Source organism: Filicampus tigris, chromosome 10 (genome assembly GCF_054856515.1).
Source record: "Filicampus tigris isolate MCC_2025a chromosome 10, RoL_Ftig_1.0, whole genome shotgun sequence".
In the NCBI taxonomy this organism is placed as follows: Eukaryota; Metazoa; Chordata; class Actinopteri; order Syngnathiformes; family Syngnathidae; genus Filicampus; species Filicampus tigris.
Window position 1 is genome coordinate 21,669,876 of NC_141226.1, and position 25,581 is coordinate 21,695,456.

At 43.5% G+C, this 25,581-nt stretch overlaps 2 protein-coding genes across 8 annotated transcripts in view; one reads left to right on the plus strand and one right to left on the minus strand.

Moving 5' to 3' along the window:
• Window positions 1-8: 8 nt before the first annotated feature.
• ltb4r2b (leukotriene B4 receptor 2b) lies at window positions 9-6,179 on the plus strand. Its single transcript, XM_086042274.1, has 5 exons — window positions 9-197; window positions 1,318-1,897; window positions 3,134-3,334; window positions 3,421-3,464; window positions 4,116-6,179. Exons 2-5 carry the CDS (start codon window positions 1,319-1,321, stop codon window positions 4,360-4,362), a joined length of 1,071 nt encoding a protein of 356 aa, XP_085898400.1. The 5' UTR covers window positions 9-197; window position 1,318; the 3' UTR covers window positions 4,363-6,179.
• A 4,714-nt stretch (window positions 6,180-10,893) lies between these two features.
• svilb (supervillin b) overlaps window positions 10,894-25,581 on the minus strand; it is a 34,712-nt gene continuing 20,024 nt past the window's right edge. For 4 of the 7 annotated variants that reach the window (XM_086043079.1, XM_086043078.1, XM_086043080.1 and 1 more), the window contains 23 exons: window positions 24,354-24,480; window positions 24,115-24,171; window positions 23,090-23,167; window positions 22,297-22,453; window positions 21,688-21,783; window positions 21,519-21,599; window positions 21,027-21,383; window positions 20,305-20,463; window positions 20,103-20,239; window positions 19,854-20,001; window positions 19,639-19,784; window positions 19,334-19,509; window positions 18,841-18,991; window positions 18,454-18,733; window positions 18,222-18,373; window positions 17,407-17,512; window positions 17,133-17,340; window positions 15,675-15,808; window positions 14,888-15,043; window positions 14,661-14,804; window positions 13,618-13,739; window positions 13,173-13,328; window positions 10,894-11,360 (listed from right to left, as the gene is read on the minus strand). In XM_086043079.1, the coding sequence (XP_085899205.1) occupies window positions 11,274-11,360; window positions 13,173-13,328; window positions 13,618-13,739; window positions 14,661-14,804; window positions 14,888-15,043; window positions 15,675-15,808; window positions 17,133-17,340; window positions 17,407-17,512; window positions 18,222-18,373; window positions 18,454-18,733; window positions 18,841-18,991; window positions 19,334-19,509; window positions 19,639-19,784; window positions 19,854-20,001; window positions 20,103-20,239; window positions 20,305-20,463; window positions 21,027-21,383; window positions 21,519-21,599; window positions 21,688-21,783; window positions 22,297-22,453; window positions 23,090-23,167; window positions 24,115-24,171; window positions 24,354-24,480 (3,415 nt within the window). In that variant the 3' untranslated portion in view covers window positions 10,894-11,273. Of the gene's footprint in view, window positions 11,361-12,450; window positions 12,467-13,172; window positions 13,329-13,617; window positions 13,740-14,660; window positions 14,805-14,887; window positions 15,044-15,674; window positions 15,809-17,132; window positions 17,341-17,406; window positions 17,513-18,221; window positions 18,374-18,453; window positions 18,734-18,840; window positions 18,992-19,333; window positions 19,510-19,638; window positions 19,785-19,853; window positions 20,002-20,102; window positions 20,240-20,304; window positions 20,464-21,026; window positions 21,384-21,518; window positions 21,600-21,687; window positions 21,784-22,296; window positions 22,454-23,089; window positions 23,168-24,114; window positions 24,172-24,353; window positions 24,481-25,581 lie in introns of all 7 variants that reach the window. The other 3 variants (XM_086043075.1, XM_086043076.1, XM_086043077.1) reach the window with 3 other exon arrangements.

A 25,581-nucleotide genomic window follows, 5' to 3' on the forward strand; every position in this document is an offset into this window, starting at 1 on the left:
TATGGGAAGAGCCAGGGAAGTGTACACGCCTGTGTACATGTCACAACCTGTGTGTGTGTGAGAGTGAGTATGCGTGTAGGGTGTGATTCACGCTGTGACGGAGAGCCGTGACATGTTAAGTCCCACAAGGGAAAAGACGCGGCACGGAGCACAAGTGGAATATTTTCATTTTGACAAACAAATCGCATCCTGGAAAGGTCAGTAACTCTCATCTGAACGCTTTTCTATTATAAAAGCCATTTTTTAATGACATTTGTTGCAATAAATAAATGTGCGATTCATCGATCGATTATTAGAATCTATATTCATTACAATAGAGGGTTTTTTTGGGGGGGGGGGCATTTTTAAAACGATATATATTTCATTTGGTTGTGGAGTATAATATGGGTGTTGATCTTAAAAATGTATGAAATCCTCATGTAGATGAATGTTTTTAAGACTTAGTGTGGTGATTTCCACAAACTGTCTGAATCTATTGTGGCCGAAAATCGACTGTTTGCATTTTAAAGCCTCACCAGAGAAGTCAATGTAGCAACAAACAATTTTTAAGTGAAATTTGCTTGGCCCGCGTGTTTTAGCATGCAGGGTTTAAACGGTTGGCTTCAGACCCTGAATGAATATTTGCGAGGCTACGTCAGGCTGGTGGTTTATGCACAATAAACCGCTCGGAAAGACACAAAATCTCATATTACACTATTTAAGATAAAACTACCAATAGCACTTAGTAAAGAGCGGAACTCCTAGTCAAAACAAGTTAAAAACCAAGTCAAGAAGCTGTATTAAAAAATACATTTTAAACAAATCAAGTCAAGAACCTCAACAGTAATTAAGTCAAAACACTCTCAAAACGATGATTAGAATCTGCTAGGAATAACACACACACAAAAAAATTCCAAAACCAAGTCATGATTCAGGCAAGAACCAAGTGAAAACCTACGTTAAAAATAAATAAATAAAACGAAGGAACGAACGACAAGATTTATGGTTTTAAAAACCGAGTCAATAACCCTGCCCCAAAAAGCCAAGAACAAAAAACAGTATATATATATGTATATATAAAAAAGGTCAAAAACACAAGAAAGACAAGAATCTATCCAAACCATATCATGAAACACATCAATGACCAAAGTAAAGAAAATGTCAACAACTACAGCCAAAAGACTCAAAAAACGTTTCAAGAACCTAGTCAAAAAAAAAAAAAAAAGTCAAGAACCACAAAACGAGAACCAGTCAAAACACAAAGTAGCCTACAAAAATCAGAACAAAGTCAAACAACAAGATGCCTCTTTTGCCAACTCAAATCTGCTCTCCTTCCAGCATGAACAACCTGAGTGATGTCATCGGGCGCTTCACGGAGGAAGACAAGAACCCCGAAGATGACAGTGTAGTGAGCAACGACTACTCCACCACGGTGGGCGCCCTCATCCTGAGTCTGGTTTTCCTGCTGGGTGTGCCGGGCAACCTCTTCATCGTGTGGAGCATCCTCGCTCGCGCCCGCCGCCGCTCCGTCACCACGCTGCTCATCCTCAACCTGGCGTGCGCGGACGGCTTCCTCATGGCGCTCACCGTCTTCTTCATAGTCTACCTGGCTAAGCAGACGTGGGTTTTCGGGACAGCCATGTGCAAGGGTCTCTTCTACCTCTGCAACGTCAACATGTACGCCTCCATCTTCCTCATCACGCTGATGAGCGTGCATCGGCTGGTGGTGGTGGTGCTGCCCCGCAGGACGGCGGCCAGGCTCAGCAGGAAGCTGGTGCGCCGCGTCATTCTGGGCATGTGGCTGTTGGTGGCCGTCAGCGCGTTGCCCTCGCTAGTGTTCCGGGACGTGCGGGAAGACAAGGACGAGCGGAACAAGACGCGACACGTGTGCGTGCCCAACCATACGCTGCCTCGATACGTAAGCATCATCAGCCAAACGCGGCAGACGCGTTTCTGGGTTCAACTCCGAGACAATTATGTGTTTGTTGAAAATGGTTTGAACGTTAAAATGTGTGAAGTCGTCGATCTCCAATTTTTTTTTATTAGATATATTTATTAGATATATATATATATATTTTTTTCACTTTAATGCGATGTCGGAAACATGATTCATGTAAAAATAAGAAAATGAAAAAAAAAATGGAGATAAGTGTTTTTCACATGACAGCGACGATATGTGAAAGGGAAGTCAACCCAAACATACTTTTTGCCAGAATATGTTCTATGCAGGCCCGCTAGTTGAAATAAGGCGTTCTGATTAATATTGCGTTTTGACCTGTTTTGACCTGTTTTCTGAAGCTGAGCCACGAGCAACTGTGATGTCATTTTCAGTCGACAGAATTGACAAAATGGCTGCCCCCTGAGATAACTAAAAACGGGTGGATTTTGCTGCTTAAAGCAACACTGTCATGTCAGTTTTTGTTGATTATGGCGGCGCCATGTGGAGAAAAGCGGTAGTGTTTTGACAAAAATCAATCACATTCCCCATGCGTGCCAGCGCGTGGTATCGTGAAATCCTGAGCCGTCCTTATAGCGAAAGGAGGAAGTGAGTATGCCGTAAAGCAATTCAGGACATTAGGATTTTTTTTGTGTGCCAGGGTTGATCCCAAAGTTGCTTTGTGCCAGTAAAAACGATACAGACCCCCTCAGGGCATGAAGTCCCGTTCAACTACTGTACTTGTAAGTCAATGTTTCATCAAAAGAGTTGTGAATTTTTTTTTTTTTATTAAGGTCGATTCCTTGCCCAGTGCTGCTTCAACTCATATTTCACAAACGCAATTCACTGCCAGACATTTCCAGACCCCCTTTGACCCTAAAACGTTTGAAAAATTTTGAAAAAAACAAAAACGCTCTTGGGATGAAATGGCTGGAATGTGAAAAGACAAATAAAGACGTCAATGCCAGTGAATGAATTAATGCTTTATTTCAACTAGTGGGCCTGCATAGAACATATTTAAAAAAATGTCTGGGTTGGCTTTCCCTTGAACTAATCTAATGTGTTTTTCCCAAAAACTTAAAAGACAATTCAGTCTTCGATTGACTTAATGTAAATGTTCTCAAAAAGACAGATTTAGCCGTCGATGAACCCAGTATGTCAGTCATCCAAACATACTATCAGATCTATGATGTAAACGATGAACATGACTGTTTGCAGGTGAGGTTTCAGTACTCCTTTGAGACAGTGGTGGGCTTCATCTTGCCTTACGCCGTCATCATCACTAGCTACGTGCTCATTCTAAGACGCCTGAGACAGACCAAGTTCCGCCGGAAGGTCCGCAGCGAAAAACTCATCCTGGCCATTGTGGTGATGTTCTGTCTCTTCTGGTTGCCGTACCACGTTAGCAACATGATACAGGTTTGTTTGCCGCGAAGCTTTTAGCTCGTGATCATCGCAGCCAATAGTTTGGAGCAAACGCTGATTATGTTTTGGTCTGGTCCAAGGTGGCATCTGAATGGTACTCCGAGGGATCTCCCAGACGAGAAATGTGAGTTGAAAAGAGAACAAAACAAAAATGCGGCTACGGGAAACCGTGCAGCAAATGGCTTCGATGTTCCTTTGGGCGAATTAATCGAAAGTACGTTTTTTTTTTTTTTTTGGTCAAGTCAAATCAAAAGTCGAGCAAAGTCAAGACGCTTTTCGAAGACAAGCGTTCTCAACAAACCTAACGTACGTGTTTCGTAAAACATTTTCTCAGTTTGCCGAGGACAAACTTTAGCCAACTAATTAAAAAAACAGAAGGCGTTAATTAAAAAAAAAAACAACAAAAAAAACCCTATTAAAACCAAAATTTACAGCCTTCAACAAACAACATACCTACACGTCTTCTCAAAGACAATTTTCAGTCTTCAACAAACCTAAATGTAAAACTTCTCAAATTTTCATACGTCAAAGAACATTTTTTCCCCGTAAAAACTAGCGCAGAAGCATTAATGGATAGACATATCGATGAAATGATTGATTGAAGGCCATTTGTAACAATTTAGTAGTTGCACGAGGTCAGCTGTTTGTGCACGGACCCCGAAGGCAACACCTCTGATTGGCAGACTCCCTTCCTTAACATCAATTAGCTTCAGACCAAGTGTGCCGCTTAGCGCTTACCTTTGACCTCATGACCCAAGCCGCTGTCTCCCCATAGTCTGGAACTCATCTACAAGTCGAGTCGGGCCATCACGTCGGCCCTGGCCTTCATCAGTAGCTGCGCCAACCCCGTCCTGTACACCTTCGCTGGCAAATCGTACATCAAGAAGAACGGCTTGGGCTTCATGGCGCGCCTCTTCGAGGGGACGTCGCTGGACCAGACGGCGACCAAGCGGAGCAAGGACGTGACTCTCAGTAACGTGGACTCCGGCGCGGCCTCTTCGTCGGCACAAAATGGACAATGAAGAGTCCTGAAGGAACTGACGTGCTTGACTGGAAAGCATACAAATGAAAATGCATGTGAAACACATATGTAGACGTTTGGTTATGGGACGATATAACCAATTAAAACATTGACTTTTTTTTTTTTTTTACCCTTCAGTCATTTCCAACTTGTGTGTTATATGAGAGATCCTGAGGTGTGCCGTGGGAAATTAACCAATTTCACTTAAAAAATGAAGTCAACCCAAACATATTTTTTTAAGGACTATGTTCTATGCAGGCCCACTAGTTGAAACAAGGCATTGTGCTAAATATTGCATTTGTGGATTAAGAGTTAATCCACCCATTTTTAGCCATCTCCGGGGGCGGCCATTTTGTCACTTCTCTCAACTGAAAATGACATCACAACTGCTCAGGGCTCAGGCAACGACCAATCACGGCGGACCTGTTTTCTGAATCTGAGCCGTGATTGGTCATTGTGAGCTGTGAGTCACTCAAGAGTTCAAAGCTCAACCTGGGCAGGAACACTGATTTCAATTTACTGCGGTGAAAATTCACCTTGAATACAAGGTGAATTTTCACCGGAGTTTTGGCGCCCCCTGTAGTCCGCGGCGCCTTTAGCACATGCATTCATCACCCATTGAGGCAGCTCTGGCCGGAAAACTGGTTGGGCCAACTTTAGCAACAACAACACAAGTTCATTAAAAATTCTCATCACTGTGGGGATATTTTTGGCCCACTCTTCAGGTCAGCAAAAATAGAGTGTTTCAGCATGAACGGCCTTTCTGAAGTCTTGCCACAGTATTTCAAATCTGATTCAAGTCTGGCCTTTGACCAGGCCACTCAATGCTGAACTACGGTTTAATTTGGCAGGGAAATAAGTCAAATATTTGATACACTAATTGGTTCCTCACTGTATAACTAGTTTGTTCACATGGAAATTCTTTTTTTTTTTTTTTTCAAAGAAAATTCTTAACTTAACTTTGTTTAGCCATAAATCTAAATTTAGTTTTAACCACAATAACGTCTGACAGTGGAAGGTAAACGATTTTATTTGTAAAGGCAGTTTGAGAGTTTGAACCCGTACCTAATGACATGGCCATGTTCTAGCACCATTCTTAAATGTGCTTTGCATTTAAACCATTTCCTACAGCTGGCCTGGCATATGCACACAGCTCATAAATCAAACTTGACACATTTCATCACAATCTTTAAATTTTATTGGATACATTTCACTGAGGTTTGTGCACAAAAGTCAGACTGGATAGGATTATGCATTAAATTTTTTTTTTAAAAATGCCGCTTTCAAATTTATGTTGTCTTTAACCCTTGTGGTAGCAAAAAAATAACGCATCACGAATTTTTACAAAAATTGTAGAAGTATTTTAAGTGTGATAACCAAGTTATTTCTGATTTTATTTTTTCTTTCAACCACTCAAAATGTTCAGTGGCATCAGAGCTATCTATACACAGTTTTTATTTTTTCTTTCTTTTTTTACCCTCTATTGACAATAAAAGCAGTACTGTGCTATGACCAAAACTATGTTAGATATATATGTATAAAACAAAATTGAATTGGAAAATATCATATCACACAATTAGAGCCTTGAAAAGGTCAAAGAGTCAACAGAATGTTTTTTCCATCCGTGCTTATTTTTGGCAATGGCCGTTTTTGTGTATAATAGCCCTAAACACGCAATTTTTACAATAATTGTAAATGTTTTGAGGTGTGATAAGTGATTTATGAATATTATTTTTACTTTCAACCGCTCAAAATGTTCAGTGGCATCAGAGCTATCCATACACATGAATTTATATAAAGTAATGACCAACCACCAAATACTGAACAAGAATAACACTTTTCAGAACTTTTTTTTTTTTTTCCTCAGCAGTTTTTGCAGATGCTCCTCGTGTGTTTGCGGCAAATGGGGGTAGCACACTTTTCGCATGCATGGGATGCGATGCATTTGCCTGTGCAGAGGCCACATTGTTTTCGCTTGATCAAAGGAGTGGCCTCTTGTTGCTGCACCTTACCTGCAGCGGTCTGTGGCTTTCTCCGCTCCACCTCTGGCATGATCAACGCATTGCCGACCTCCTCGAGGAACAGCCTTCTTCTGTAAAGTTTGTTGGAGTTCCAATCCGGGTTCACAGAGCTGTACAGCACAAAGGCATTGAAGGCCGAAACGTCCAGCATGTGGTAGAAAAGGCACATTGGCCAGCTTTGATAAACACTTTGCGACAAAAACAAAACTTGTGCTTACCTGGTCCAGGTGGTCCACTGCTCCCTTAGATTTATTGTAATCCGATATCATTTCGGGTTTTCTTTTGCCCCCGTCCTCCACTTTAGGCTCCTTGTGTGCTGTGCTGAGCAGCAGCACATTTTCCCCCTTTTTGGGGACGTATGAAACCAAAGCCATGTCTTTGGTGAAGCAGAAAATGCTCGGGAGGGGCTGCCGTCCTGTTATTTGTGTCATTTGTGCAGGGAGCTCGGCCTTGTTCCTCCTTATAGTACCCAAAAGTGAGTTTCTTTTTTTTTTATTCAGTTCCGCTGCAAGGGGTATTGATGTGAAAAACTTGTCCACTGTTATCGTGTGCCTTTCCAGCGCGTCAGTGAGTCCCAGCACTACACGCATTCCTACATTGTGTTCGCGCGCGCCCCCTGGAGCCTTGCCGGTGTAGACCTCCAGCTTTAATGCGTAGGAGGTTTGAGCGTCACAGATGGCCCAAATTTTTATGCCATACTTTGCGGGCTTTGACGGGATATACAGTTTGAAGCTGCAGCGTCCGCTAAAGGCAATTAGCTGCTCGTCCACGCACGCGTCACGTCCCACGTGGAACATTTTCTGCAGCCGGAAATTCCAGCTGCTCCACAAATCCGATATCGCCGACAGTTTGTTGGCACGGCGTCCCTGCGGTCCGAGCGTTTTATCAAAACGTAGAATTCGGTTGATCTCCATAAACCGCCGATGAGCCATTGCTCCGGGGAACATCGGACGGCCGGTCTTGACGCCCCACAAGCTGCTTGTCGCTTCATGCCTGGACCGGTACATTCCGGCCAGGATCAGCAGCCCGATATACGCCCGCAGCTCTTGGGGCGTGAGGGGAGACCAGTTCTTGAGCGTGCGGTGCCCTTGGAGGTTGGTCATTTCGACTATTTTCGCGACGATCGCATCATCCACAAACAACGCAAACGCCGTCTCCGGGCTGCTGATTTCGCTCAGGGACGTAATGTCCAGCCACTTTGTTGGTTGGATGCCACATCACTTTTTTATTTTTCGAGCTCCATACCGCATCGTCGGCGCTCCCCCGACGACTCATGTTCTCACGTTTCGGAACCGGAATCGTCTTTGGCGTCAGTTGCCAAACTTGCTCGAATGGCTTTGTCTTTGTTAAAAAACGTAGCCATTTCTGCACTCTCCAGCATCCAACTCACTGGTGGTTGCTCGAATATCTTAAGTACCACCACACCCTCGCCTTGACCAATCGCGGGCTAATAAATTCAAATCACGAGGCGGACCAATCATAGTTGAGATTTAAAAACGTAACTCATTAATTTTTCGAAATCTGAGCCAATCTCTATGCAGAACATCCAAAAGAACTCTGCCAGTTATGTCCGGAGGTCCCCATCATGTCCTACTTACAATCCCGACCGGAATTGTTGTACAACTATGCATCGTTTTGGAACCTACTGCAAAAATGGCAAAATCATTTACGAGCCTCTGGCGCCACCTAATGGTGAAGGGGTGTAAATGCTCTCAACAAACATTTGGCATGCATAGGTCTGTACAAGCGTAAATCAATTGATGTGGTAATCGCGGGAAATGCATTTTTGCACATTAGGTTAATGCATTTAAAAAAAAAAAAAAAAAAAAAAAATCTGAATTATAATGGTGTCTATGCTAAAATTGTCGATTGTGTTAAAATAATCTCATTGCTGCAATGTCTTAGAATGGTCAGCAGGTGGCATTTTGAAATTCATGTCTAATTCGTTTTACACACCCCATGGAAATTCTGTCTAATTCATTTTAGACACCCCATGGAAATGTCAGCTCTGGTGTTTTTAAATATGCTTTGTCTTTGATTTAAAGATAAAATATTTAAAAAATGCACAAATATAGTAGACAATGCATCATGAGGGTTAAGCTTTTACCCTATCTTTTCAACATGGCATCTACAGTCAAACAAACATTTCTAGTGTATATGGGGGGGAAAAAAAACACTCTTGAGACGTCAAATGTCACAGCAGGTGGCACTGAACCTTACAAAATTTAATCAACATTCTGGTGCAGCAGAATACATCTCAGGAAAGTCACCTAAAAAGAGAACAAAAATTGATTCCATGTAAAAGCAGCTATGTACTGTACATGTGTAGAATGAGGTGCAAAGGATGGTTAGAGACTCACCTTTATATTAAAAAAAAAATACCTCAATGGAGAGAACCTAAAAATAAGAATTTTTTTGCATTAGAAAACAAGTCATTTAAAAACAAACACCACACCGCAACGTGTGGGGTCAAACACTTGTCAGTGCAGTGAAGAATAATCATCAGACTCAGCTGAAACACGGACTCACATGCAACTCATCATTGAAGGTTTGACCAAATAAAAACGCTCATTAAAAGACGACATTTTGTGTGGCTATGGCAGGTGGCACCTTACAACAAAAAACAGCGCTGGGTAACCTAAAAATCCAACGCACTTTACCCCACACTCAAATAACTCACAAATACAGAGCCCTTCTGGTGCCAGGGTTTGAGGGGAAAAAAATATTTTTTTTTGCTAATCTGTACCCACAGTTTAGCAAACCGCTTGCATTCCGCCACCCTATAATGACAATAGGGCGATTGCTAGTGGCGAGCGAAAAAGGTTGCGGATGAATTTGACGCACGAAAAATGAAAATTAAACACATTGGCTAATTGTAGTTGTTCGCAGCTGCTAAAACCGCTTAAGCAACACCATAGAACGCGAGCAATAGTATTTCCATTTGATATAAAGGGGATGAAAGTGAAACTAAACCACGCCATGACCGCTCTAAATGTGATTCACAAAGCATTGCACTACGCTCTAGAAATATACCGGCACCTCCTAATATAATTTACATTGATAGATATGTACGACGGAACGCAAGCGGTTTGCTAAATTGTGGGTACGTATTAGCAAAAAAAATACTTTTTTCTCATACCCTGGCACCAGAGGGAATACGTACACTAAAGAACTGTTTCACAATTTAAAAAGTACATCTGAAATACACCACTTGAGCTTCAGCTGCCATGTTAGGCGTGCCATAAACCCCACGAGGTGCACGAACGTGGGCTGCCAGGCAGGAAACTCGCCAACAACTCAACACGGAAATGATTCATTAAACGCCCCAACACAAACTACGAACAATTAAAAGGGTATTTGAAGAAAGGATGGAGTAAAACGTTGACATACCGTGCGACAAGGATTGACCGACTGGTGAACAGGAATGGTTGCGGTCAGTAACAATTACGAAACAAGGTTGAGAGAGGCCGATGATGGAGTTACCGCTCCTTTTATTTGGTTATCAGCGTCACGTCACGTGACTCTTGATCCCGCCCACACACGGAACAATAAAGTCTTCCGTGTTTGGAGTGGCGTACTTCCGTCCGATGTAATTATTTAATAACTATTTAATAATAACAATAATAATAATAATAATAATAGTAATAACAATAATAATAATAACAGGAAGAAGAAGTAATTGAGTGTCTCATTAAATCATGCAATAAAATGCTCTTATTTTTATTTCATGAAAATGACAGGGGTTTTTTTTATTGACAAACACAATTACTAAAAAATCATCCTCAAGCAAGGAAGGGTTAATAGTTGTGTAATCAATACAGTGGACCACCATAATCTCTTAGGTCCACACCAGGGGCGGAGCCATGGATTGGCCTGGGTGTGCACAGGCCCTCCCAGATTGACAGACTCCCCAACCAGTGAGATTCATGACAAAATATATATTTTTACATTTTTGGTAAATTATTATGAAATGTTTTTTTTAAATTTGTGTTTCATTGTGTTTTTTATTTTATTAGTTAAGAATGGCATAATTGTGGTTGTGGAAGGAAGATCTGAACTTCATATTACTCCGTTTTTCACCCCCCATTTCTTCCCCATCTTGAAACTAGAGCTTGGCATTCTATTAAAAATTGAGCGTCCGCAGCGAGGGTACCCTTCCGTCGTCCGTCATCCGTCATTTTTCTCGGTTGGGACTCTTGTTTGTCTACATGTGCCCTGTGACTGACTGGTAACCAGTACAAGGTATACCGCGCCTCTCACCAAAGCTTTGCTAGGCTCCAGTAAAAGTACAAGTTATGCAAAAAATGTATGATTCGAATATATGATTTTGGAATGTGATTCCATTGAAAAAAATCTTCTAGCCTCTCAATGAATTAAAAATGATTAATTTAAAAAATAAGTATTTCATGCTATTGTCATTGTTTTATTAACTAATTCAATTATTTATTCCATAGAAATAACATGCTTTTGTTTAAAAAAAAAAACCAAAAAACAATCTCAATCTGTTAAAGTGGGCTCAAAAGTGCTTTCATTTATTAAGCAGGAGACACAAGATGACTCCATTTTGGATTCTCTATGTTTTATGCCAAAAGGACGTTACACTAGAATGTCTTTGTATAAACTGTACACAAGAAAATTAAGCAAAGGCACTATACATCATTTTAAACCAAACCTTTACATTACAACATTAATTCCAAAAGTGCACACTTGTACTTGTGCAACGTGGTGTCAAGTCCACAAAAACCAACACGTTTGGTGTTGCGACGTCCCAACACAGAACAGCAAGTGCCTTTCAAGTCTTCACATCGTTTCCCTGTCTATTTCCATCCCTCTCTTTCTCGCTTTTTGTGCTTTTCCATCTTCCACCTGTTCCATCTTAAATGCAACGTGCTTAAAAAAGTCCTTTAGCCTTCTTCAAGTTGACCTGTTTCCACCCTGGTAGACGTTCATATTCATCCCTCTTCATCTCCAAAGCCTCCTGCGAAGTACACGTAGACACACACATACACGGCGGTTAATAAGAGTGCATAGCAAAGTGAAAATCATAACAGCAGGTGTAACTCACCAAAAAAACAATCAAAGGGATATCGTAAATCCATTTAATAACAGCACCTCTATCAAATGAAAACCATCCATCCATTCATTTTTTTCAGTCGTGCTTGTCCTCATTAGAATCAAGGGTAAACTCCAACCTATCCCAGCCGCCCTGAGTAGTTGCGATATTTTCAGTCGGCAGAAGTGACAAAATGGCCGCCCCCTGAGATGGCTAAAAACGAGTGGATTAACTCTTATTCCACAAACGCAATATTTATCACAATGCCTTGTTTCAACGAGTGGGCTTGCATAGAACATATTCTTGAAAAAAGTATGTTTAGGATGACTTTCAACTTTAAGCAGAAAAAGCCACCCATTTTTATCCAAAATGGCCGTACCCACAGATGGATAAAAACGTGGTGGATTTTGCTGCTTAATTCACATTCCACAAACACAACATTAATCAGAATACCGCGTTTAGACTAGTGGTGCCACATAGAACATACTATCGTAATGAACAATTTGGAATTGTTCACAGGCACATGGTGAGCATGACTGTCGTGACATTTTCTTAATGAAGTATCATTTTTTAAAAAATTAATTCATTATTTAATCGTATCTGGTGTTGCTATTTTTAGAATGGCTGAATCATTTTTAATGACATTTCAGTGTTGTTCAAGAAAAGTGTAAGAATACTTGCGGTATGTGACATGCAAGGACACGTGTGGCTAGTTGCTCTTCAGCATTCATGTGCTGCATTGGTCATGCTTCACGTCGTACGCTGCGGCAGTGATGCATTCATTCATTCGTTCATTCCTCGGGGGGGAAAGTGAGCGTCGGGAAGAACAAAGAGTGACTGGCGTGCGTTTTTACAGCACAGTGTGGAAGACGATGAGCGCTTGGGAAATCCATGGCTGCAGACGATCACAATGCAACCCACAGCAGTTCCCCTCGTTCAGTTCTTATATTTCAAGGGTGGTCATCGTGCGCAGAAATGTGAATCGGCAGTTTGAGAGCTTAAAAGGTCATCTTACCTCAACAGTACTTGCTCTGAAAAGTGAGAGTTGGAGGAAACATGTTATGGAGAAGGGAGTTTTTAATGATAAGGACATTTTTTTTTTGTTATCTGCATCTGTGTCTGCACCCGCAAAACGGAACCATTTCAGGTTTTCACCGAGTAATATCAGTGGCCTTATCATTAAAGCGGAAGTCAAAGCAAACATATTTTTTTCAAGAACATGTTCTATGCAAGCCCACTAGTTGAAACAGGGCATTCTGATTAATTTTGCATTTGTGGATTAAATGATAATCCACTCGTTTACAGCCATCTCTGGAGGCGGCCATTTTGTCACTTCTGTCGACTGAAAATGACATCACAACTGCTCACAACGACCAATCACGGCTCAGATTCAGAAAACAGGTCAGCCGTGATTGGTCGTTGTGAGCAGTTGTAATGTCATTTTCAGTCGACAGAAGACAAAATGGCCGCCCCCAGAGATGGCTAAAAACGAGTGGATTAACACTTAATCCACAAACGCAAAATTAATCAGAATGCAGTGTTTCAACTAGTGGGGCTGCTGGGAACATATTCTTGAAAAAAATATGTTTGGGGTGACTTCCACTGTTTTAAAATATGGAGAAAAACAAAGTGCACACTTCTTTGGAGTTTGTCTGATATCTCTGACGTAAAGAACCGTTGACAACCATACGGGCCACATTTATCATCAAAAGCAACATCGAGGTGCATCTGCCTGACCTCAAAGTCGCGGTCTGACAAGTAGATCTCCAGACGTAGCGGGTCCACACCCTCCGGGAGCGGCCGCGTCCGCAGCTGGTCCAGCGGGAACGTGTTCCGACTGAGCCGGGCCAGCACGTCCTCCACCAGGATGATCTGGTTGCACACCTCTGCCTCCTGCAGCCACAAAAAGTGCTATTTAAGGAGAAGCTCTTTTGTACAAAATGGAGTATAATTGAACGCCATCTGTAACATTGAAATGTCATATGTCTGTACTGTAATCTTTTACAATCCGCCGACCCACTTTAGGGTCCCGACCCACCAGTTGAGAATCATTGCCCAAGTACAACAGCCACGCCATGTTTGCTGAGCACACTTTACACAACAATTTATTTGTTTACTGTATGGGGGGAATTCACAAAGGGGGTCTCACATAAGGCGCCGTTCAAGCTGAACGTGACTTTACCCTCTCCGAAATCTCGGCGACATCCTCCCGGTGCTCCCAGCTGGGGAACATGTTGGTGAAGGTGAGCGGTTCCAGCCCAGCGTGTATCAGGTAGGACTTCTGAGGCTTCCTGTCGCTCTTCTCTGTAAAAAAACATAAACTGTCCACTGTTCTGGAAGTTTATCATGGATAAATGGTTCGGAGAAGGAGTATAGGGTTAGGGTTTGGGGGATAGGGTTAAGGTTAGGGTTAGGTTTAGGAACTAGGTCACCACGAGGAAACTTAAAAAACAACATTATTGTCCAAGTATCTACTGTATAATCTGTTTGAACCCACTAACTACGATCAATGTTCAGTTTGTCTGTTAAATATGAATTGTATGCTGTTTTTTTTTTTTTTTTTTTTGGGCATGTGTTTACATTTGCAGAGCCCCCACCTAATAATTAAGCGTGAAGTAGCTTCAAAGGGGTCTCTCTTTCACATGTTTTTGAACGTTAAACCTTGGTTGCCCTGGTGTTGATAAGTAAGCAGCTGTAATATTTGACGTGGTTAAAAAAAAAGCCATGCTAAACCAAACTTAACTATAGCGTTAGGATTAGTAGCATAGGGCTGAGGGTGTGGGGTGGTTAGGACGTTTGGGTTAAAGCGGAAGTCAACGCAAACATTTTTTTTTTTCAAGAATATGTTCTATGCAAGCCCATTAGTTGAAACAGGGCATTCTGATAAATATTGCGTGTGTGTTAATCCACTCGTTTTTAGCCATCTCTGGGGGCGGCCATTTTGTCTTCTGTCAACTGAAAATGACATCACAACTGCTCACAATGACCAATCGCGGCTCGGATTCAGAAAACAAGTGAGCCGTGATTGGTCGTTGGGAGCAGTTGTGATGTCATTTTCAGTCGACAGAAGACAAAATGGCCGCCCCCGGAGATGGCTAAAAACAAGTGCATTTTGCAGCTTAATTTATATTCCACAAACGCAAAATGAATCAGAATGCCGTGTTTCAACTATGGGCCTGCTGGGATCATACAGTATTCTTGAAAAAAACATGTTTCATTAATTACCCTTGCAGTACTGTAGCACCGTCTCCATGGCACATTTCCTGTCCACATCCCAGCGGATGCGAGCTGATCCAGTGCTCTCGCTGTCCTGAGGCCACCAGCCCTGCCACAGGTAGACTTCGTGGAAGTTGTCCACCAGGAACAAGGCTGGGAAGCCCGCACAGTGCAGTACTCGTTTAGTCTAAACCTGAACTAAAGAAGGAGAAAACTGGATTTGAGACGAGCCTCACCGGGTTGCGCCGCATTGTAGAGCTCTTCCTGCAGGAACGGCAGAGAACTGACGAGGTCCGGAGCGCGGGACGGGTGGAAGAACTCCGTCGCCACAAACTCTCCTGATGTGCTGGTCAGTTGGAAGAGCCTCGGAGTGAAGTTGAATTTTCCAGGGTCTGAGAAAGAAATTAAGATTTCCTTGTTACTTTGTTCCAATAATGTTGTCTGAACTCCTCATTTTCACTTTCTGTGTACTAATACTTTTGTCAAATATCTTTTTTTTTTCAACTTGTATGTGTCCCAATATTTTTGCTGAAACTCCAGATGTTCTTCTTAACGTTTTAACTTCCTGCTGGTGTCCCAACACTTTTTTATCCAAACCCAACATTTTCTCCTGATGCAGATGTCCAATATTAAAGTCAAAACTCTACGGAATTTCTATAGGTGTTCCAATAATTTCTTTACTTTTTCACTTCCTGTTGGTGTCCTAATACTTTTGTCCAAACCCTTTTCATGTCCTCTACATGTCCCAATACTTTTGTACACATTTTCTACACTTGATCACTTTCTGAAAGTGTCCCAATTTTTTGGTCTGAACCCCTTTCACTTCCACTAGCTGTCTCAATACTTTGTCTAAGCTCCGCACGGAAGCGACATCTATGGCATATATCGTCCTGCGTTGGTCTGAGGTGTGAAATATGAGGTTGTATGGGATTGAAAACTCCAAACTCTCCTTTTAAGGGCAAAAGCTCAAAGTCAATATTGTAGATCATGTTAATGCAGCTTCGTGAGGTGGACGTTTGTCACCTTGCAGCATGCAGTCGTAGGCCTTCCTGTCCTTGTGTCCCAGAGCCTCCCAGAAGCCCGGCGGCTCCACGCCCTCGTCGCACTCGTGAATGGTCACCTTGCTGCTGCTGTGGAGTCCGGCTTCAAGAGGACACCTGAAGGGACACAAGTCTCATGAGGGTTTTGATATTATTCAATCATTATATTGAACATAGGTTTACATAGGTAATCATCATTTATTTCTTTAAGTCTCATTTATGTACTCTCTCTCAGTGTAGTCTTTTATCTATTTACTGACACCCTAATTTATTGAATACCATTTGTATTTATTTAACTGAAGTTTTATTTAATTGCATCTAATTTATTTGAGAACATTTACTGATGTATTAATAAATTTATCAGCACTGACATTTTTATTTATTCGTTAGTATTTGTATTCATTAAAATAAAGTTGCATTTATTGAATAGGATTTGTATTTATTTTATCAATCAATCAATCAATCACATTTTATTTATATAGCACTTTTCATACATAAAAATGCAACTCAAAGTGCTTTAAAACATTCAAAGCAAAACATAGAATTATCTTCAATCAAAAGAAAAGATAAATTATTTAAAAGTTGTTGAAAGCCAAACTAAAAAGGTGTGTCTTGAGCTTCCTCTTAAAAATATCAACAGTCTCTGCACACCTGACGTCCTCTGGCAGGCTATTCCAAAGGTGAGGACCAAAACGGCTGAATGCAGCCTCGCCATGCATTTTGGTCCTCACCCTTGGAATAAATAAAAGGCCGGCGCCAGAGGACCTCAGGATCCGCGAGGGCTGGTATGATAAAAGCAAATCAGATAAATAAGATGGCCCAAGACCATTAACACATTTATAAACTAATAAAAGTACTTTAAAATCGATCCTGAAACACACAGGGAGCCAATGCAGCAATTTCAAAACTGGCGTAATGTGCTCCCGCCCTCTGGTTCTCGTCAGCACCCGAGCGGGACATTTTAGGACATTTGTATTCTGTAAAGGACATTTTTTTTTATTTAGGGACATTTATCTCGATTGAATTTTCCATTCATTAAATTGTACTTTTATTAATTTATTAATAAATAAAATAATAATTAATAAATTACTCTATTTATTTATTAATTATTTTACTGATTATTTATTCATTTAAGAGTTCTTACAAATCTACCAACATGTTGTTGATATTATTTTGTATTTATTTAAGGACATTTTATTTATTTAGTGGCATTTGTATTATTTCAGTAAATGTTGATTTAATATTTTTCATTGAAAATAAAAAGTGTTCTATAGCATTTTTATTTAAGGATTTGTATATATATATATATATAGGTGTGTGTGTGTGAGTATTTATTTAATGGTTTATTTAATTTTATTTGCAGTATTACATCCGTTTTACAATCAAAAATCAACATATAATGCTGGTGTATCGATATGACACAACTTAAAAAAACCCTTACTGTTCTTTGATCTTGAGCGCCGCCGTGCTAGCCACACTACGAGTGTGCGCCTGTGTCTTGCAGCCATGCCACAGGTAGATTGCTGCCTTGTCGACGCTAAGAAGGATCATGGACGCTCGGGAGCGCAGGCTGCTGCAGTGGCACGCCACTTCCAGCAGGTAGCCCTCTGCCGGCACCTCGCCACGCACGCAGTACAGACGCCACTCGCCTAACAAAAGCCGGTGAACGCCACATATCGATCGACACGTATCATGGACTCAAAACATGCGTTTACTTGGGATGCTCTCCTCGTCTTCTTCCCGCTTTCCGGCGTGGACGATCATCCCACCGTTGAAACACTGCAGGAAACACGGAGGCTCTTTGCCCTGCTGCACTTGCACCTTTGTAAGCACAAAAACACACTTTCACACGGAGATCCTAAAAAAATTGCTGCATCACAGGGGTGAAGATCCACTTTATTTACACAGAGAAATTCTAGATCAAGCTAGAATACACAAAAATCTGCAAAATTGGCGCGTATCCGACTGTGCCTTTTGTACAAATTGCATTCGACACAACAGGTGGGAAAAAAAAATTGAATCAGATGTTAAATGGGACATGTCTGTCTTGGCAGTCACTTACAAGTAAATGTTGCCACGGCTCTGATATGGCTCGGTTACAACCTCGGAAGGCTGGAAATTGCCAGGTTGCCTTTGTCACCCCCATTTCGGGCAGGCGCGGGAAAAGTATCAGTTCATACAGACAATCGTTTTTATACAGAGATCCTGCAAAACTGGCGCATCAGAGCCTTGACAAATGTCTTTTCTACAGAACACAGTGAATGTGACGATCGCCTTTCAGCAGAATAAGGCAGCGTGATTGGGCGTGTGAATATTTTTTGCGGACCTATGAAGCACTCACAAGCCCTAATGAACTCCGTCTGGCAACAAATGACATGACCAAAACAAAATATATATATTGTTGTTGATGTTCAGGGGCAAGTGACCCTCAGTTTATCATTCAAACAGTGCATGCGCGTGGCCACCATTTTACTTTTTTGTAATGGACCAATAGGCCAGGTGAAACGCGAAAAGAATCCCGTATGTCTACCTGAGCCCCTCTCTCCTCGTCGAGCTCAACCGTCATCAACGCCGACGTTCCCTTCTCGCTAACAGTGGAGTGTCGCCCTTGCCAGAAGAAATAGCAACATTTCTCCCGGCCTGGTCCGGTGCTCCTCACCTCTGGGTTGTTTCTGCGTCCAACTGAAGCAAAAAAAAACAACCAAGATGTTAAAATCAACCAGCGTGTGCAAACCGAATCCAGAGTGAACGGCAGGACTTACCCGACGTGCTGACCATGTACTTCCATTTGACCACGTAGGCGTCCCCTTCGTGGAACTGGCCAATGCTTTGGCGAGGTAGGCGGCTGTAGTCGAACTCCAGGATGTGCCACACATCCACTGAGATGGTGCAGATCTCCTGAGTCCTCATGCGGTCTTCGGTCTCCACCGAGCCATAGCCACGGCCCACGTTCACGCCATCCAAGATGGCGGCGACGGATGACTGGAGGAGCGGCAGCATCAGGCTGGCGTCGTACGGTCGGCACTCGCGCCCCGTGGACTTCTGGGAAAACAGCCCAGTGGTAAATCAAGCTAAAAGGCAATCCTTTAGGCTCGGGCTTGCGCTTTGTAAAGTTGACCGGAGCAGTTAACAAGTAACTCGACGCAAACCTGTTGTTCCGGAAGCTGCTCACTCCCTTCTGTCGGTGATATCGGCGGCTTCACTTCGGACCAGTCCACAAACTTCTCCTTGAATAAGATGGTCTCGTTGTGCTCGGTCAGCCTGCCGAATATCGCCCATTCGGGACGGCCTTGGCCCTTCCTGTGGCAGGAGATTAACCACACTGATAAAGAAGAGCTTGTTCAAGGTGAAGCAGTTCTGCTTGGGTAGTTGGTATCCTTTTTCAGTATTTCACTGGAAATTTGGGTGATTGTAGGAATTCATTTTCGCTTCCACTCCGGGTAAGGTCTTTGTCTTTTCTTAGGTTAAATGGTTGTTGGGTTTTTGTAGGATAAGTCTTCGATGACGATGGTTTCATAGTTCCGGGCCGGACTACGAACTTTTTATTCGTCACCGTGTTAGTCACATCATGCCGGTGACGATCACCCCTGAATCTGTCGCCGGAGATTTGAAATTTCCCATAGATAATCCTATGTTAGGTACCTTGGTATTAGGCTGTTGCAGCTTCCGGGGTCCAGCGGGTTGATGTCGCAGCAGGTATAGTCGAAGGTACCATTCCAGAGATGTTTGGCCAGCTGAAAGGCCACCTTCCTCTGGGCCAGCGTCACCTCTTTGCCGTGCCACACGTAGACTTCGCTGCCGAAATCCAACACCAACACCTGGAGCGCAGACCACGAGCCACAGTGAAACTTCAACACATTAAAAGGTGACCATGGTATGCTGCCCCTAGAGATGGGCATTTTACTGAAAAGGGATGCCCGTGGTGCTTTTGGAGCACTGGTGCCGACCTCTTTTGATGACAGCAAGGAGCAGCAAGGGACCTTCCCCCATTCATCATCATCGGGCATCAGTTTATCATCGAGCAGGCGAAAGATGCAGTTGGTCTCCACGATGGCGTTCTCAAAGAGGTCGTCCTCCTCCGGCGGACCGGCAGCTAATCACCCAGACAGGGAGTGTTTCAACCCGTTTTCCATTCGTAGATAAATCTTGGATTATTTCTTACGTTGGTAGGCACTCTGTCCCCCGAGGATGGTCCAAAACTCTTGCGAATCTGGACTCTGCACACGGGAGCCTTCCTCGATGACCTGTACCTTGGTCGCTCTGCAGCCCAAGTCTTTTTTCGTTTGGATAAACGTGGCCAAATCCCTTGCCTGAAAAAAACATAATCCATCCATCAAATTTCAGTGTAGTGCTTGTAGGAACGATGAGTTACAGTACACCTCATAATGTAACATGAATGAATCGGGATCACCTTGGCCCTTTCGATGACGTTGGAGAACTCTCCTATCCACACAAAGCAGTGCTCGGGCGTCACCAGCAGGAAGCAATCCCCGCTGTTCAGCGACGACGCTCTTGGCTCGACTAGCCTGGTCTGAACATGGCGACGGCCTGGAGGGGAATAGCACGGGTGAGACAAGAGCCCGGGCGGGTGCCTCGGGTGAGAACCTTACTACCTTTGATGTGAAGCAGCATGAGGTTTTTGTATGGGACAGCGCTGTTATTGGACGTGGGGGTCTCGGCTACGCTGACGCTGCGCAGACTCACGGTGCTGTAGTTCTCCTTACTGGACAGACCTGCCAGAGCCGCATCGGAGTATTCTGAGCTTTTAATCACTGCAACACAGAGGAGGACCACTGCTAAGCGGACTGACACACACCAAGTTAATTTTTTTGTGTCACCGCAGACACATCTTCTGGATCCGCTAGCTTATGCGACCCCAGCACAAGTGGAACTTAGTTATAGTCAAAATACAATTTTCAGTCCGCACATTTATCCGGATCTGACAAATACGGCTTCTTCCGTGACACATGCAACACCCCACTAAAAGGTTTTTGAATCGGTTATGTTCAAGTTTTGCCTATTACTAACCAACCAAGGTATTTAAATGCAGTAACTGAGAAACTGTACAAAGTCAAGTGCAGTTCAGTAACTGCCTGCAATTATTACACGGACTTAATCATTTTCTACCTTGACTAAATGCAGAAACTCAAAAACTGTAGTATTCCTCTAACTTAATTGCAGTAACTACTAAACGAATAGCAACTGGAGTACGTAAATAATTCATTGACTAACTTAACTAGCCAACATTAGCAACTAACTGACTGACTAACTAAACTAATAGTTCTTTTTGAAATGAAGGATAACGATGTTAACAGTGTGTCTTCCCTGCACTCACTCTTGTCAGAGGACATCCTCTTACTCTCCAGCTGAGCCACGTTGAGCCTCTGCTCGGTGTACTCGTGCCGTAAGTCCTGGCGGGCGGCCAGCATCTTGACGGGGTTGCGGGAGGCCTGCACGTTCCTGGATGGACGCACAGAGCGCTTGTGCTGCACCATGGCCGACGTCAGCCTGCCGGAGCCCTGCCGTGAGCCGAATATGGCGTCGAAGTCCTCACTGAGCTCGATACGGGAGGGCACATTTGGGAATTCGGCCACGCGGCGATAGAAGTTGGAGAAGATCTCGTCATCTAGCTTCATCACCTCCTTAACCGCCTTCTCTGTGACTGTCAAGGTGCTCTCCTGCAGTTCGGACACTGATGGACACGACAAGCCGTAACATTTACGGGCAGCTAAAAATGACCCCGTCAACGTTTGAGAAAAAAAAAAAAATTACTTTGAGGGACTGTCCTCAAGTAAGTAACTGACTCACTTAGAATGTAAGGATGTACCTTTGCTGTTGAGTCGCCCCAAGAAAGTCTCCAACTTGTCCAGCTTTTTATCCGACTCCATGTCTGCTCTGGCTTCAATGTCTGCATACAAAGGACAGATAGCATTCAAGGAACCGAACACACAACATACGCTTGAGTGAAAAAGATGTGGGACAAAATTCAAACGCACCCGTCTGAGGTTTCCCAACAACCGCGGTGCCGCTCTTGAGTTTGGTGGAGACGGGCGAAAGGATCGGCCCGATGACCGAGGAGGAGGCAGCCAGGCCTGCCCAAAAGAACAAAAAAACATTTGGCAAGGTGGTCGACTGGTTAGCACGTCCGGCTCACAGTTCAAAGGTCGTGGGTTCGATTCCGGCCCCGACCTTTCTGTGTGGAGTTTGCGTGTTCTACCCGTGCCTGCATGGGTTTTCCCCAGGTACTCCGGTTTCCTCCCACATTCCAAAAACATGCATGGTAGGTTAATTGATCTCGCTAGATTGCCCCTAGGTGTGATTGTGAGTGTGAATGTTTGTTTGTCACTGTGTGCCCTGCGATTGGCTGGCAACCAATTCAGGGTGTCCCCCGCCTACTGCTCAGAGACAGCTGGGATAGGCTCCAGCACGCCCCTTGTGAGGATAAGCGGTATCGATAATGGATGGATGGATGTATTTGACACGGTATGCCCTCATCCAAACACTGTGATCACAAACGTGCGATTGTTTACAGCATGTAAACCTTTGGTGGTGCGATACATGCTGCTTCACGAAGTCTAAAAAGCAAAACACCATTTTCTGCGAACCTTTCTTGACCATGCGCGCTGCCACCGTGTACTGGCCGGAATCGTTGGCCGCACCCTTGCCCTTGCTCTTCCAGGCGTCCTCTCGCATAGAGATCATCTGCTTCCTCTCCTCAATGGTCATCTGGGCCTCCTTGTCCTCCTTTCTGGCCGGCTGAGCCTGAAACGAACACAAAAATATCAATGATTAATGGCTGTCGACTTCTGCAAGGGGCACGTTTAGGTTGGGATTTTTTTTTTGGAATAGTATATGTCAAAACCAAGACCAAAACCCCCAGATAAGATCCATGAGACATTTTATGCTTTTCAGTTTGTTATTTTTGTCCATCAGATGGTACTACTATTTCCCATTTAAAAGCATGCAGCATGTCTTTGACGGTTTTCTGCAATGGCGCCTTGCTACTTTGCTACTATGCTACTAGTTCGTAGTAAAGACCCTAACCTTAACCAAAAAAACCTACCTCTATCTCTTATACTAATTCCTAACCCTAACCCAACCAAACCTAACCTTAAAACCTAACCATTACCTCAAACTAAACCCCAAACAACAAACCTTTACTGCAAATTTGACTCTTACACTTTAAAATAACCCTAAATCTAATCCCTAAACAAGAATGTTGCCTCCCTGTTAAGAGGAACAGAGCATAAAATTGTATTGTATCAAACTAAGCAGTAGATGTGATACACTCAAGCATGACACCATACATTGTTTCTCCGGCATCCCATCTTCACCCCAAAATATTTTTTCAAAAGTCGCACACCAAGCGTGGCAAATCCAAGCCGCCACCCTGCTTACCTGAGCGTGATGGTCAATGTACTGACACTTTTGTCCGAGGGAGAAAGGAGGAGAAAAAGTGGAGGAGAAGACAGGCTCCTGAGGATGGAGAGGTGGAAGGATGAGTGGAGGGAAGACGAAGGACGGAGGGAAAGGATGCATGTGCATGCACGTCAGCTACGTGAGCAGTTTTGTGTTTTATGGCAGTTTTATGCCTATCAAATTGCTAACGGAAGCTGGTTTCAGGAAGGATTTAAAAAAACATTTTTTTTAGAAAATAGACATCTGGAGTTTTATCGGGTATAGGGCCTTGAATTATGGGTCTACAAATGACAACACTCCCAACACACACCCCAAAAGAACCATAGACACAAAAAAAACGCTGACACATAGCAAGCCCCACCCTCTGACTCACTCATCCAGTCACAAATCACCAGAGGTGGGCATTCCGTTCCTGGGATAGAACCGTCCGCCCCGGACAGACGCCCATTTTGACCGACGGGATGTAAGGACGCAAGTGCTTTAAAAAGCCGAGCAGGGACGGGTTCGGAGGATGATCATTTTTATGAATAAAGACGGAGGGATGAGGACGGAAGGGTAACCAGGTCGCGGACAGAGGACGGACAGGCAAAAAAGGGTCAAGTGCCCAGCTCTGCAAATCACACTTAAACACATTCATTGCCTCACAGACAGTCGGAACTTTGAGAACTCAAGCAACAATCCACGAAACACAACTGCAGTTCAGTGCTATAAATGATTACGAAAGGAAAGTACAACAAGGCGCAACCTTGCAGTCGAATTGTTGTTAGACTTCTACAATTTCTGGTGATGAAATGGCCAAAAATAATTGCCTGAGTTCCCGTGTCCTTTCAGGCTTCTTGAGACGTATTTTTTTCAGACAGTTTTCAAAATTGTATTGGCTTCTATTCCAAAACACCACGCAAGTGTCCCAAAGAGCAAAGCAAAGGAGGTGCATTGACGCTACAAATGTGATTGGATGGCACGGCCTCCACCTTGAAGGTGAATGGCTGAGAGGCGGGCCTTACCCACAGATGATCTGACAGGCTCACTGCAGAGTGGTCATGGATGACCACCTCTTCCTCCTGATGGGAGGGGTGGGGGTCAGGGATGATACAAGGGATGGTAAGAGAGGGGGCGATATTTGGGGAGGGTGGTCTTGTCCACAGGGCGTATCATGGGAGCAATTTAAGGCGGCAGGCGATATGTAATGCGCGTGCGGCAAATGCATGACAAGAGGTGTCGTCACGGCGCGTTGACGTCACACCTTCTGATGCGCTGGCTCTGCATCTTGGCGGCGGGGCACCTCGGCGGACGCCACGTTTGCCACTTCCTGTTTTTTGTTGATTCGGTTCCTCCAGTCCTCCTCGCCGCTCTTCTTCAGCAGGGCCACTCTGACAAAAATGCGCAAACACTTTAGAAATATGCCACATAAAAGTGTTGCCTGTCAGGGGTAGTGCCTCAAAAACATCAACAGCCGTTACATTCCGCTTGCATCGGGGCCGGGTTTATTCTGGCTAGCCTTTCACGAACATGCTTTCATCAGATGGAACTGGGGATTTACACAAAGTGGAAGGAATTATGAACAGTTCAAAATAAAAGTCAGTGTTCGTGACAACCTTCAGCATTCTGCTAGAATTTTAAAAAATGTATTTCAGTTGTACAGGTTATAGGCCACATTATTAGTGGGACGTTTTGAAATGATCTCTCTTGGTCTGATTTTTTGTTTTTTATATCACAAAACCTGACATTTGAACATGGGTGTGTAGACTTGTTATAGCCACTGTACTTCTACTCCTACTACTTCGGTCGTTCATGAAAAGGCAATCACTCAAGGGTGATAATTCAGGTCACATCAAGCACAACCGAACGAAGAAAGCTAATAGAGGAGAAAGTGTGTCATCACGTCTCCTGAGTGAGTGTGGATGCATAAAAGCGAACGAAGCTCAAGTGTCTGAGTTGGTCATTTTCAACTGCTTGGGTCGACGACGGCAACATCAGACACTCACCGTAACCCAAAATACATTTTAAACCGAAACCTAGCTTCACTTAATTACCCCTTGGGGAAATAATCTCATTTACTTTCTAGTTGAGTAGAAGCGCCTATGGCTAAAGCCAAACCGTGGCATGGTTTTTACCAGAGCTGGGCATTTTACTAAAAATTTGTGGTCTGTTTATCGCCTTCCACCTACAGCCGAGGTACCCGTCCGCCGTCCGTTTTCTCCGCCATTTTGTTCGGCTGAACCAAATCGTAATCGCCTATAGGCCGACTGTCATTTTAAACGGGCTTCCGTTAACGTTTCCGACTACCAATTTCAACGCAGTACCACTACCACTATTTTTTTTTTAAAAGTTTCCCGTCTATCATTTATCGCCTACAAATTGACATAGAACCAGTCCGTCGCATGAGCGGTTTGCCCAGCTCCGGTTTTTACTTTCTGGACCTGGATTTCCTATCTCTGCTCATAACTGCTTTAAGTCGATTAAAGTAGCTT

What these genes read in the sequence shown, in the direction of transcription:
- ltb4r2b (XM_086042274.1), top strand. Translation starts at nt 1,319, where the DNA reads ATGAACAACCTGAGTGATGTCATCGGGCGCTTCACGGAGGAAGACAAG. An exon ending in ACCATACGCTGCCTCGATAC is followed by an intron (nt 1,898 to 3,133) that starts GTAAGCATCATC and finishes GACTGTTTGCAG; the next exon opens with GTGAGGTTTCAGTACTCCTT. An exon ending in GGATCTCCCAGACGAGAAAT is followed by an intron (nt 3,465 to 4,115) that starts GTGAGTTGAAAA and finishes GTCTCCCCATAG; the next exon opens with TCTGGAACTCATCTACAAGT.